The sequence below is a fragment of the Neoarius graeffei genome, chromosome 1 (assembly GCF_027579695.1).
Source record: "Neoarius graeffei isolate fNeoGra1 chromosome 1, fNeoGra1.pri, whole genome shotgun sequence".
In the NCBI taxonomy this organism is placed as follows: domain Eukaryota; kingdom Metazoa; phylum Chordata; class Actinopteri; order Siluriformes; family Ariidae; genus Neoarius; species Neoarius graeffei.
In genome coordinates, this window is record NC_083569.1 from 8,022,322 (window position 1) to 8,035,613 (window position 13,292).

Sequence of the window (13,292 nt, forward strand, 5' to 3'; positions counted from 1 at the left end):
CCTCCCGCTCTCTCCATTCAGTCAGCGAACGTCAGACAGGAAGTGAACCCCAGCAGGTCATAGAAACTTGCGCAGGAGAAGAATGACTTTTATTTGTAGGCTACGGAAACTTTGAGGAACGAAATAAAAACCGGTATTAACCGGTTACCGTTATTTTTAATAAGCGTTTCTGTTCCGGAACATAAAAAATAATAAAGTTTCTGGTTTCGTTTCTGTTCCATGTGAAATAGAAAAAGTTCCCGGTTTTCGTTCCTTGAACCGGTTCAAAGCCCTGCTTTAAAGTGATCTTCATTTAAAAGAACAGTGCTTTTCTTTCAAAAATAAGGACATTTCAAAGTGACCCCAAACTTTTGAACAGTAGTGTGTATATATGCGCTACTTGGCATCGGTCACAGGGCATTTGGTTACTTTACTGCTAGCTGGCTACACGCTCAACCCCTGACCTAATTACCTGTATTCTTATGATGCTTTGGATAGCATGACCTCACACACAATCGCAGTCAAACGCTCCAGAAAGAGGTCAAAAATTCATCTCGAATAACGGGCCACGTCACAGCGGGCCGTGCCTGGGCTGTTTTGAAAGGTCTCGTGGAGATGGAGGTGCCTGTGAAGCTTGGTTGGGCGAGGACTTCCAGTGGCCACTAGGGCTGTAACGATACACCCAACTCACGATTCGATTCGTATCGCGATTTTTGACCCACGATTCGATACGCCCACGATTTTTTTTTTTTTAATGTTTTTTTAAAAGTAGTAAATTTGACTTAACATTTACTTACTTACATTAACTATTTAATAACAAATAATTCAGACCACTGCAGAGAATGAGTAATATGTATGCAAAAATGAAAAAATGTATATCCAAAGATTGTTTTATTTCTCAAAATAATACTGTTGAGCCGGAAGCTCTGTTTTTTTCGGTTCTGAAAAAGTCATTTTTCCAAATCGTGTAAATCCGTTAAGATTTTTTTGGGGGGGGTGGCTCTCTCACTCTCATAGGGCCAATGATTTTCTGTGATCGCGGAAAACAGATGGAAATTACGGAATTTTTATGGTGAAACATTGCTCGCGTGTCAAAATGAAACTGCCGTAGAAGGCTTCCGCCCAGGCAGACATGCCTTCAGTGTTGCCAGATATTGCTAACGTTTTCCACCCCAAAATATGTTCAAAACCAGCCAAAAAGCACCTAAAACCACCCAATCTGGCAACACTGCATGCCTTTCCGGTCAAGTGATTGTGATTGGCTTGTGGCACACCTAGCCAGCCAATGAGCTGCTTGTTTACAGATTCGCTCCCCGCGTCGCAACCAGAATGGCGACCGCTTAAAAGAAATGAATGCTCTGCCAGTGGCGAGTGTGGACGTTGCGTGACTCGCAGAAGATTGTCGCAGGTCGGCGAAAAAACGACTTACTAATAGATATAAAAAATAAAAGTTTAAAATGTAATTTAAATAAAAAGTAAAGTATTCATAAATTGAAGTTTGGAAGCGCCTCTGTTTTTGGGCTGAGGAGAAGTTTGAAAGGGTGTACCGCGATTCTGCCTTCTTGTATCGCGATACGGAGCGTGGCTCTGCGTATCGCGATTTCGATACGCATATTGTTACAGCCCTAGTGGCCACACATTTAAAGTTTTCGGTGAGCCAGTGCTTACGCAGAGTTTCGGGGGCGAGTAACAGGCCGAGCCGCGGTCGTAGCGGGCCGTGGCTGGCCTCTTCGGAAAGAGCTCGGCGTGCTCTACGCCTCTGTGAAAATCCATAGCGATCTGGTAAAATTGGTGCATCTGTCAGATTCGTGGGCTGGATCAGTCCCTGTATACTACAAAAAAAAAAAATCACAGTGGGACGAAGTCGGAACGAACCTCCCCGTGTTGTCGTCTCCGTTGCCGCTCGACACTGCATCGGCGGACTTTTGGAGCTGAACGATGGGCAAATGTTGTTGGCACGGCAAGCCCCCATTAATCTTGCTTTTAATTCCGTCGATTCAGCAAAACCGGAGGATTTAAGATGTTCGGAGTAGAAGTAGGACACTGCAGGTAGATTTTGATGTCTTGTCTTGAATCCTTTTTTTTTTTTTTTGAATAGTCGGACGATTCGGTCCAGGTAAACGCTGAAAAGATCTCTTTTATCATCATTTTGGCATTTAATATGCTGCACGACGAGGCATGCTTTTTACTTTTTTTTTTTTAAAGCCTATGAATTCAGTAAAAAGTCCTTGTAAAACTAGCAAAACCACGTCAGCAGAGAATATAACCAGCTGAGTTGCTCCAAGCTTCCACTACGTTACGTCACTTGCGCAGGAGGCCCAGCTGGTCCGAATACTTGAGAGTAAATCCACTAGAGGATCCCTTTGTTAGCCTTCTTTATCCTCCACAACCAGCTCCGATGCGTGTTTGAGGGTCATCGTCCTGTCCAAGTTCTCCTTTATTCAAAGAACCAATTCGTTCGCCTTGTTGAGTTCCGCTAGCAGCAAAACGGCCCCGGAGCACGATGCCGCTACCACCACCGCGCTTCACGGTTGGTGCCGTGTTCCCGTGGGCAAACGACTCAATCTTTGTCCCGTTTCTTCCTCTCTCGCTGCAGGATTCTCTCACTCGGCGTTCACGTTTGGCATAGAGAGCCACATCAGCCAGTCGAACATCAACGGTGCGCTTGTTCCTCCCGCAGCACTCATCTCCATCATCCAGAAGGGCCTGCAGTACGTCGAGGCCGAGGTCAGCATCAACGAGGTGAGTGTGCGCCTTGCTTGCCGGTAGATGGAGTCGACATCGGTGCTGCAGAGCCACGAATCGTATCGGACCTTTTGATTAAATCAGCCACTCTCTTCTCAGGATGGCACCCTCTTCGACGGCCGCCCGATCGAGTCCTTGTCCCTGATCGATGCCGTGATGCCTGATGTGGTACAGACGCGTCAGCAGGTGTACCGCGATAAGCTGGCGCAGCAGCAGCAGGCTGCGCCGGGGACAACGGGCAGCGCCGGCGCCAAGAACGGAGAGAGCGCCGCCAACGGCGAGGAGAACGGCGCGCACATCTTATCTAGTAAGAAAGAGAAATGGATCTAAACGAGAATCTCAAAACACTGTCTTCCAGTTAAATAACAGAATTTAGGGACTCGAGAATGGGACAGAGATGCAGCTTCTACCTTTCCACACATGTCCTGACGGTGGCGCTAAAGCCACTCAATCTAGTTTTCTACGTTCTCACTAGCAAGTCCCTTTTTTTTTTTTTTTTTTTTTTTTAATATTAGCTTCCGAACCAGCAACACTCTCTCACCACAAGCACCAGCTACTTCTTTCCAGTGTTCATCACGTCTCATTATACATGGAGTGACAGCGTGTGTATTTTATATACACGTTAGTATTGTGGAAAAAGTATTTGCTCCCTGCTGATTTCTTCCATTTACAGCGCTCGGTGTAAATGAGTCCACCCCCTTTGAAAAGTAACATTTTAAACAAGATCTCAACGAGCACAATTAATTTCCGAAATGTTGACAAGACAAAAGGTTAATAATATAAACTTGGATTACACTTTTTTCAGTTTTACTCAAATTAGGGTGGTGCAAAAATGAGTACACCCCACAACAAAAACTACTACGTCTAGTACTTTGTATGGCCTCCATGATTTTTAATGACGGCGCCAAGTCTTCTAGGCATGGAATGAACAAGAATCTTTTTCCATTCTTCAACAGCGACCTCTTTTAGTGACTGATGCTCAACTCGTCTCTTCAGAATTTCCACCACAAAGGTGAAGGCTACAAGAAGCTCAGCAAAGCTTTACTTATCAGTCAGAATACTGCAGCAAAAGTGGTCCAAAAATTTCAGAAAGATGGAACTGCGACCATCTCACAGAGACGTCCAGGAAGTTAACACCTCGACAGGAGCGTCTTCTGATGAGAAGGGTCGAAGACAATCGGCATGCAGTTATCTAAAGAAGTAGAAAGCCAAACTGGGGTGACTATTTCCCAGCGTACGCTGCAGAGGAATGGCATGCACGGATGGAAGCCTCTCCTAAAGCCCAGGCACAAAAAAGCCCGCCTAGAGTTTGCCAGGGTCCATGCTGACAAAGATGAAGACTACTGGGACTCTATACTCTGGAGTGATGAGACCAAGATAAATGTTTTTGGAACTGATGGCGTCGCAAAGGTGAGGAATACAAAGAAAAACACCTGGTGCCTACAGTGAAACATGGTGGTGGCAGCGTCCTTATGTGGGGCTGCATTTCATTGACGGCATCATGAATTCACAGACGTATTGCTCTAGACTGAAAGAGAAGATGCTACCATCACTCCGTGCCCTTGGTCGTCGTGCACTTTCCCAACATGACTAAACGCACATCTGTTGGATTTCTGAAGAAGAACAGGGTGAAAGTGATTCAGTGGCCGAGTACGTCTCCTGATCTGAACCCAATCGAACACCTACGGGGAATTCTGAAGAGACGAGTTGAGCATCAGTCACTAAAAGAGGTCGTTGTTGAAGAACGGAAAAAGATTGATGTTGCAAAATGTCGCCAACTTGTTCATTCCATGCCTAGAAGACTCGGTGCCGTCATTAAAAATCATGGAGGCCATACAAAGTACTAGATGTTGTGGGGTGTACTCATTTTTGCACCACCCTAATTTGAGTAAAACTGAAAAATGTGTAATCTAAGTTATTATTAAATGTTATAAGTTAAACAGATGTTTTATATTAAACTTTGTCTTGTCAACATTTTGGAAATTGTGTTGTGATCACTCCGTTTATTAAAGGTGATGCAGGTTTTGATTACTTATGTGAAAAAGTAATTGCCCTCTTAAACCTCACAACTGGTTGGGCTGCCCTTGGCGGCAACAACTGCAATTGAAAGTTGGCGATAACGCTTGCTGTGGAGGAAGTTTTGCCCACTCTTCTTTGCAGAATCGGTTCGATTCAGCCACACCGGAGTGGGAAAAAAACCCCCCGAGTTTTCAGAACGCACACTCGGATTTGCACGATACGGATTACTTTTGACACGGCGATCTTTGTTCTGAATGTTGACGGTGAAACCGCTGGGCGTGGCCACGTTGGATTTTGGTCGAAAGCCGATGACGTGCCACCCGTGACGTTATCTAGCTCGCTTTCTCTTGATCGATACCAGAATTCAAGAACAGTCATGACCCCTGGCAGGTCTGTTCGTGGTAATTCCAGTCAAACCAGAAGCCATTCAGAGAAAGTTCTAGTCAGTCAGTCAATAGATGTGGATCTTTCTATGGAAAACAATAAAAATATTGGCTTCTGCAGGACAGAGGGGGGAATAAAAGGTTCAGGGATGTTAATCATATTGTTTTGAAGAAGTTACATCGCGCTTTTGAGTGCTGGGGGAAAATAAAGCCAGTTTTGAATTCCGAACTTCATACTTTTGATATGCCACGCTCCTTGATCGCAACTCGATTTAAAAAATGGCCCGTCGTTGCTAATTGGCGGGTTTTCCAGGATGAACTGCCCATTTAAGGTCTTGCCACAGCATCTCGATTGGATTCAAGTCAGGACCTTGACCAGGCCAGTCCAAAACCTTAATTTTATTTCTTTCGAGCCATTCAGAGGTGGACTTGCTCGTGCCTTTCGGATCATTGTCCTTCCGCATAACCCAGCTGCGCTTGAGCTGATGAGCAGACCACCTCCTTCAGGACTTTTTGGTAGAGAACAGAATTCATGGTTCCATCAATTATGGCAAGTCGTCCAGGTCCTGAAGCAGAAAAGCAGCCTCAGACCATCCCACCACCACCACCAGGTTGCCAGATGTACCGGGACCCATGTCTTCTAAAAAAGTTCTATTTTTGACTCTTCAGTCCACAGAATATTATCCCAAAAGTCTTGGGCAAATGTAAGACGAGCCTTTGTGTTCTTTTTGGTCAGCAGTGATTGGTTTGCGCCGCACAGCTCTCCCACGGATGCCATTTTTTGCTCAGCGCCTTCCTTATTGTTGGATCATGAACACTGACTTTAACCGAGGCAAGTGAGGCCTGCAGTTCTTTATGATCTCCTGGATCAGTCATCGAAGTGCGCTTGGTTGAATATTGGAAGGCTGCCTACTCCCTGAGAAGGTTCACCACCGTTCCAAGTTTCTCCATTCGTAGATAATGGCTCTCGCTGTAGTTCACTAAAGTCCCAGAGCCTTGGCAATACTGCAGCTTTGTAACCCTTTACTTCGCGGCATCTTTTTCAGCTCTATTAGCCCACTTCGGATTGCCAGTCTGGTTCTGTTTATGTGCGATTTCAATTGAACAGGCCTGACAGTAATCATGCCAGGGTGTGGTTAGAAAATGGAACACATCAGAAGGGAGCAAATACTTTTTCACGGCCACGCAATTAGTCTGAGAAATGATTTGTTGCTTTTCCGTTCTGCGTGTACCAGTGAAAAGTTTGGAAACGCCTTCAAATTCGACTTTTTTTTTTTCCTCTACATTGTGAATTAATACTGAAGTCATCCAGACTACGCAGCAACACGTAAGGAATCATTTAGTCAACTTTAAAATATGTTTTAGATTCTTCAAAAGTAGGCACCTTTTGCTTTGATTACAGCTTTGCACACTCCTGACATCCTCTCAATCAGCTTCAAACGGTTTTCCGACAGTCCTGAAGGAGTTCCCAGAGGTGCTGAGCACTCGTTGGCTGCTTTGCGGTCCAACTCGTCCCAAACCATCTCAGTTGGGTTTAGATCAGGTGATCGTGGAGGCCACGTCATCTGATGAAGCATTCCATCACCCTCTTTCTTGGTCAAATAGCCCTTACGTAGCCTCGAGGTGTGTTTTGGGTCATTGTCCTGTTGAAAGACAAATGATGGGATGGCACATCGCTGCAGAACGCTGTGGTAGCCATGCTGGTTAAGTGTGCCTTCGATTTTGAATAAATCGCCAGCAGTGTGACCAGCAAAGCACCCCCATACTATCATACTACTTCACTGTGGGCACCACACGTGGAGGAACCATCCACTCACCTTTTCTGCATCTTACAAAGACACGGCGATTGGAACCAAAAATCTCAAATTTGGACTCCTCAGACCAAAAGGACAGATTTCCACCAGTCTAATGTCCATTCCTTGTGTTCCTTGGCCCAAGCTATTCTCTTCCTCTTGTTGTTCTGTAGAAGTGGCTTCTTTGCAGCAGTTCGACCATAAAGTCCAGATTCTTCTCTGAACAGCTGATGTTGAGATACTACTTGATACTACTTGAACTCTGTGAAGCATTTAGGGGTGCTGGTAACTCTGATGAACTTATCCTGTGCAACAGAGGTAACCCTGGGTCTTCCTTTCCTGGGGCGGTCCTGATGAGAGCCATAACGTTTGATGGTTTTTGTGACCACACCTGGGGATACTTTCAAAGTTCCTGAAATTTTTCGGACTGACCGACCTCCGTTTCTTAAAGTAATGATGGACTGTCCTTTTTCTTTACTTAATTGAGTAGTTCTTGGCATAATATGGATTAGAACAGTCCTCGGATAGGGCCATTCACTGACTGTATACCAACTCTACCTCTTCACAACACAGCCGATGGTCTCAAACACATTAAGAGGTCAAGAAATTAACTCGGCTGTAAACTGAAAGCCGTTCCAGGTGACTACCTCGTAAAGCTGACTGAGAAAATGCCAAGATGTGCCAAGCTGTCATCTAAGCAAAAGGTGCCTACTTTGAAGAATCTAAAATACAACGCCGATTCCAAAAAAGTTGGGACAAAGTACAAATTGTAAATAAAAACAGAATGCAATGATGTGGAAGTTTCAAAATGCCATATTTTATTCAGAATAGAACATAGATGACATATCAAATGTTTAAACTGAGAAAATGTATCATTTAAAGAGAAAAATTGGGTGATTTTTAAATTTCATGACAACACCACATCTCAAAAAAGTTGGGACAAGGCCATGTTTACCACTGTGAGACATCCCCTTTTCTCTTTACAACAGTCTGTAAACGTCTGGGGACTGAGGAGACAAGTTGCTCAAGTTTAGGGATAGGAATGTTAACCCATTCTTGTCTAATGTAGGATTCTAGTTGCTCAACTGTCTTAGGTCTTTTTTGTCGTATCTTCCGTTTTATGATGCACCAAATGTTTTCTATGGGTGAAAGATCTGGACTGCAGGCTGGCCAGTTCAGTACCCGGACCCTTCTTCTACGCAGCCATGATGCTGTAATTGATGCAGTGTGTGGTTTGGCATTGTCATGTTGGAAAATGCAAGGTCTTCCCTGAAAGAGACGTCGTCTGGATGGGAGCATATGTTGCTCTAGAACCTGGATATACCTTTCAGCATTGATGGTGTCTTTCCAGATGTGTAAGCTGCCCATGCCACACGCACTAATGCAACCCCATACCATCAGAGATGCAGGCTTCTGAACTGAGCGCTGATGACAACTCGGGTCGTCCTTCTCCTCTTTAGTCCGAATGACACGGCGTCCCTGATTTCCATAAAGAACTTCAAATTTTGATTCGTCTGACCACAGAACAGTTTTCCACTTTGCCACAGTCCATTTTAAATGAGCCTTGGCCCAGAGAAGACGTCTGCGCTTCTGGATCATGTTTAGATACGGCTTCTTCTTTGAACTATAGAGTTTTAGCTGGCAACGGCGGATGGCACGGTGAATTGTGTTCACAGATAATGTTCTCTGGAAATATTCCTGAGCCCATTGTGTGATTTCCAATACAGAAGCATGCCTGTATGTGATGCAGTGCCGTCTAAGGGCCGGAAGATCACGGGCACCCAGTATGGTTTTCTGGCCTTGACCCTTACGCACAGAGATTCTTCCAGATTCTCTGAATCTTTTGATGATATTATGCACTGTAGATGATGATATGTTCAAACTCCTTGCAATTTTACACTGTCGAACTCCTTTCTGATATTGCTCCACTATTTGTCGGCACAGAATTAGGGGGATTGGTGATCCTCTTCCCATCTTTACTTCTGAGAGCCGCTGCCACTCCAAGATGCTCTTTTTATACCCAGTCATGTTAATGACCTATTGCCAATTGACCTAATGAGTTGCAATTTGGTCCTCCAGCTGTTCCTTTTTTGTACCTTTAACTTTTCCAGCCTCTTATTGCCCCTGTCCCAACTTTTTTGAGATGTGTTGCTGTCATGAAATTTCAAAATGTCTCACTTTCGACATTTGATATGTTGTCTGTTCTATTGTGAATACAATATCAGTTTGAGATTTGTAAATTATTGCATTCTGTTTTTATTTACAATTTGTACTGTGTCTCAACTTTTTTGGAATCGGGGTTGTATAAAACAGATTCTGGTTTGATTAACACTTTTTTTTTTTTTTTTGGTTCACCAAATAATTCCATATACATTTCTTCATAATGTTGATGACTTTAGTATTAATCTACAATTCAGAACATTTTAAAATAATGAAAAACCACTGAATTAGAGGGCGTTTCCAAACTTTCGACTGGTACTGTAGCTGTGTGTAAAGAGCTTGTTTTGTTCCTGGCAGACCATCACTCGGACATGATGGAGGTGGACCGGGCGGTGGAGATCCCGGCCCATAAGGCCATGGTGCTGCGCGGCCACGAGTCCGAGGTGTTCATCTGCGCCTGGAATCCGGTCAGCGACCTGCTCGCTTCAGGGTCAGTCACGTCATCACCAAAGTGTTTACTCTTGATATTTTTCATCTTGACCACGCACACATTCAGGACCAATTGTAAATATTCTTCTACGGATCTGTTCACTCCATGTGCGGTTTTGTTTGTAGGTCCGGGGACTCGACGGCGAGGATCTGGAACCTGAGCGAGAGCAGCTCGGGAGGCTCCACCCAGCTGGTGCTGCGCCACTGCATCCGAGAAGGAGGCCAGGACGTGCCAAGCAACAAAGACGTCACGTCACTGGACTGGAACGTGAGAGGCGCACCACAAGCTGCTCATTTGCGTGAACCTAACCTTTCTCGGCTCTTTCTGGACGAGTCACGTCGTTAGAGAGAAGAATAGGCACACGAGTCCCCTTCCCCCCCCGAATAGATTTGATCTGCCAAGACGTTATTTGGCGTGCGGGCGTCTTTAGCTCGTCTGGCTGGAAGGCCGATGAGCTGTTGCCATGGCGTAGCGTCCGTCATCCACAATTCGGTTAAATCGTATCTCCTCCTCCAGTTCTTCACTCCATACAGAGCTTGGTTGTTTTATCAAAATTTTTTTTTTTTGCTAACGAGTTACTAATTAGGCCAAATTAACAAATCTTCCAGGTCTCTCACTAGAATTTTATCTCCCCTCTCACCCGGTTTCTGTTTCGGGTCGATCTTCCTTCAGGGAACAGAATTTAGTTTGACGGCAGGCCAGATGAGCGACTCCAGCCTTGGCGTTCTGGTTTGGATTAAAGTGTTTGGGATGTTGATCTGGCGCAATACGAAGTGTGTGTTGGCTAAATTTTTTTTGGGGGGGCGGGGATTAAGCTAATGGTCAGTGCAGTAATTTATATTTGTTGGAAACAGACTTCCTGTCTGTCACTCTGTTGCTTCTCACACTTATTTTAGTCACATGACATGCCAGATTTGGCTTTAAAAGCTGAAGTCTTTAACAGTACCGTTAATCTGTCTCTCTTAAAATCTCTCTCCTCTCTGTCTGTCCTTCACATCTCTTTTTCCTCTTTGTCTATCCGTCTCTCCTCTGTCTGTCCTTGGTTTCTCTGTCTCTCTCCTTTGCATCTCTCTCCATCTCTGTCCTTTGCATCTCTCTCTCTCTCTCTCTCTCTCTCTCTCTCCCCTTTGTCTGTCCTTCGCATCTCTTTTTCCTCTTATTTCTTTGTCTGTCCTTTGCATCTCTTTCCTCTCATTCCTTTGTCTATCCTTCATACCTTTTTCCTCTCTCTTACTCCTTTCTGTCCTTCACACCTTTGTCTTTTGCATCTCTTTTTCCTCTTATTCCTTTGTCTGTCCTTCGCATCTTTTTCCTCTCTATTCTTTGTCTGTCCTTCGCACCTTTTTCCTCTCTTACTCCTTTGTCTGTCCTTCGCACCTTTTTCCTCTCTTACTCCTTTGTCTGTCCTTCGCACCTTTTTCCTCTCTTACTCCTTTGTCTGTCCTTCGCACCTTTTTCCTCTCTTACTCCTTTCTGTCCTTTGCATCTCTTATTCCTTTGTCCTTTGCCTCTTTCCTCTCTTTTCCTTTGTCTGTCCTTTGCACCTTTTTCCTCTCTTACTCCTTTGTCTGTCCTTCGCACCTTTTTCCTCTCTTACTCCTTTGTCTGTCCTTCGCACCTTTTTCCTCTCTTACTCCTTTGTCTGTCCTTCGCACCTTTTTCCTCTCTTACTCCTTTGTCTGTCCTTCGCACCTCTTTCCTCTCTTACTCCTTTCTGTCCTTCGCACCTCTTTCCTCTCTTACTCCTTTCTGTCCTTCGCACCTTTTTCCTCTCTTACTCCTTTGTCTGTCCTTCGCACCTTTTTCCTCTCTTACTCCTTTCTGTCCTTCGCACCTTTTTCCTCTCTTACTCCTTTGTCTGTCTGTCCATCTCTTTTTCCTCTCTTCCTTTGTCTGTCCTTTGCACCTTTTCCTCTCTTACTCCTTTCTGTCCTTTGCACCTTTTTCCCCTCTCTTTCTCCTTTGTCTGTCCTTCGCACCTTTTTCCTCTCTTACTCCTTTGTCTGTCCTTCGCACCTTTTTCCCCTCTCTTACTCCTTTGTCTGTCCTTCGCACCTTTTTCCTCTCTTACTCCTTTGTCTGTCCTTCGCACCTTTTTCCTCTCTTACTCCTTTCTGTCCTTCACACCTTTTTCCTCTCTTACTCCTTTCTGTCCTTCACACCTTTTTCCTCTCTTACTCCTTTGTCTGTCTGTCCATCTCTTTTTCCTCTCTTCCTTTGTCTGTCCTTTGCACCTTTTCCTCTCTTACTCCTTTCTGTCCTTTGCACCTTTTTCCCCTCTCTTTCTCCTTTGTCTGTCCTTCGCACCTTTTTTCCTCTCTTACTCCTTTGTCCTTTGCATCTTTTTCCTCTCTTACTCCTTTGTCTGTCCATCCTTCATCTCTTTTTCCTCTCTCTGACTCCTCTATCTGTCTGTCCTTTGCATCTCTCTCTCTCTCTCTCTCTCTCTCTCTCTCTCTCTCTCTCTCTCTCTCCCCCAGAGTGAAGGTACACTGCTCGCCACCGGCTCCTACGACGGTTTTGCCAGAATATGGACTAAAGATGGTACGTCTCCGTTTATCTGCTCTACTCTCTAGTGTATAACCCTAGTCATTTTATTAGGTACCCCGTCTGTATAGGTCACTCTGGGAGGTTTTTATTCTTCATTACACTGATTCTGAAATATTGAATTTTAAAAAAAGTAACCTCAGAGCTGCATTCCTTGCTCCTAACATCGACTGCCGTCTTTAATCAGGCCCTATAATACTCCTACGTGCCTCTTAGGTAACCTCGCCAGTACTTTAGGCCAACACAAGGGACCCATATTTGCTCTCAAGTGGAACAAGAAAGGCAACTTTATCCTCAGTGCTGGCGTCGATAAGGTAACCCTGTTTGCGCCGTGCTCCGAGTCGAAATGATTGGACGCTCTGTGTACTTTAAGCAAACATGCGTGTTTTCCTTTCAGACCACAATTATTTGGGATGCACACACAGGAGAGGCCAAGCAGCAGTTTCCATTCCATTCAGGTGAGCTGGTTCATGAGTAATCGGTTAGTTTTTCCCCCTGAAAGTTTAAAATTTTTTTTTTTTAAATATGCAGACGTGTAACAAATTAACGTGAAAGCTGGTGACTTATGCAATGGCAGCATTTATTTATGCTTCACACCTCCCCTTCGAGGCACTCAATCCAGACCAAATCCAAGCTAAAGACCTGAACGATCACCTTTATCCTGTGATGAAGATTTCTCTCTTTCAGGATGACTCCACCCCCAAATCCACAGTATTGATCAAATGTATTTTTGACGTGTGTGTGTGTGTAGCTCCCGCTCTTGACGTGGACTGGCAGAGCAATAATACATTCGCTTCCTGCAGCACAGACATGTGCATCCATGTGTGTAAGCTGGGCCAGGACCGACCGGTTAAGACATTCCAGGGTCACACGGTAATGCTTTTTATGGCTGCTTCCCCCCCCCCCGCCGCCCTGCCTTTAGTTTTAAACCCATCACATTAAACACATGCCTACGTGGTCCGGGTGTTCATTTGTTCATGTGCTCGTTTTTATAGAACGAAGTGAACGCAATTAAGTGGGATCCAACCGGCAGCCTCCTGGCTTCCTGCTCCGACGATATGACGCTAAAGGTAACACGGAAGCACTTAACGTTTCGCTCGGTAGAACCTTTTTAGAATTTTGTGCTTTATCATATTAGACGTTTCTGTTAGAACATGCTTAACTATATTTCGAATA

General features: G+C 44.8%; 1 protein-coding gene across 2 annotated transcripts in view; it reads left to right on the top strand.

Moving 5' to 3' along the window:
* Positions 1-13,292, top strand: part of tbl1xr1b (TBL1X/Y related 1b) — a 42,717-nt gene that overhangs the window by 25,090 nt on the left and 4,335 nt on the right. For both annotated transcript variants that reach the window (XM_060929185.1, XM_060929192.1), the window contains exons 4-12: positions 2,576-2,721; positions 2,824-3,031; positions 9,437-9,569; positions 9,695-9,836; positions 12,050-12,113; positions 12,333-12,430; positions 12,514-12,574; positions 12,868-12,989; positions 13,112-13,186. In XM_060929185.1, the coding sequence (XP_060785168.1) occupies positions 2,576-2,721; positions 2,824-3,031; positions 9,437-9,569; positions 9,695-9,836; positions 12,050-12,113; positions 12,333-12,430; positions 12,514-12,574; positions 12,868-12,989; positions 13,112-13,186 (1,049 nt within the window). The remainder of the gene's footprint in view (positions 1-2,575; positions 2,722-2,823; positions 3,032-9,436; positions 9,570-9,694; positions 9,837-12,049; positions 12,114-12,332; positions 12,431-12,513; positions 12,575-12,867; positions 12,990-13,111; positions 13,187-13,292) is intronic.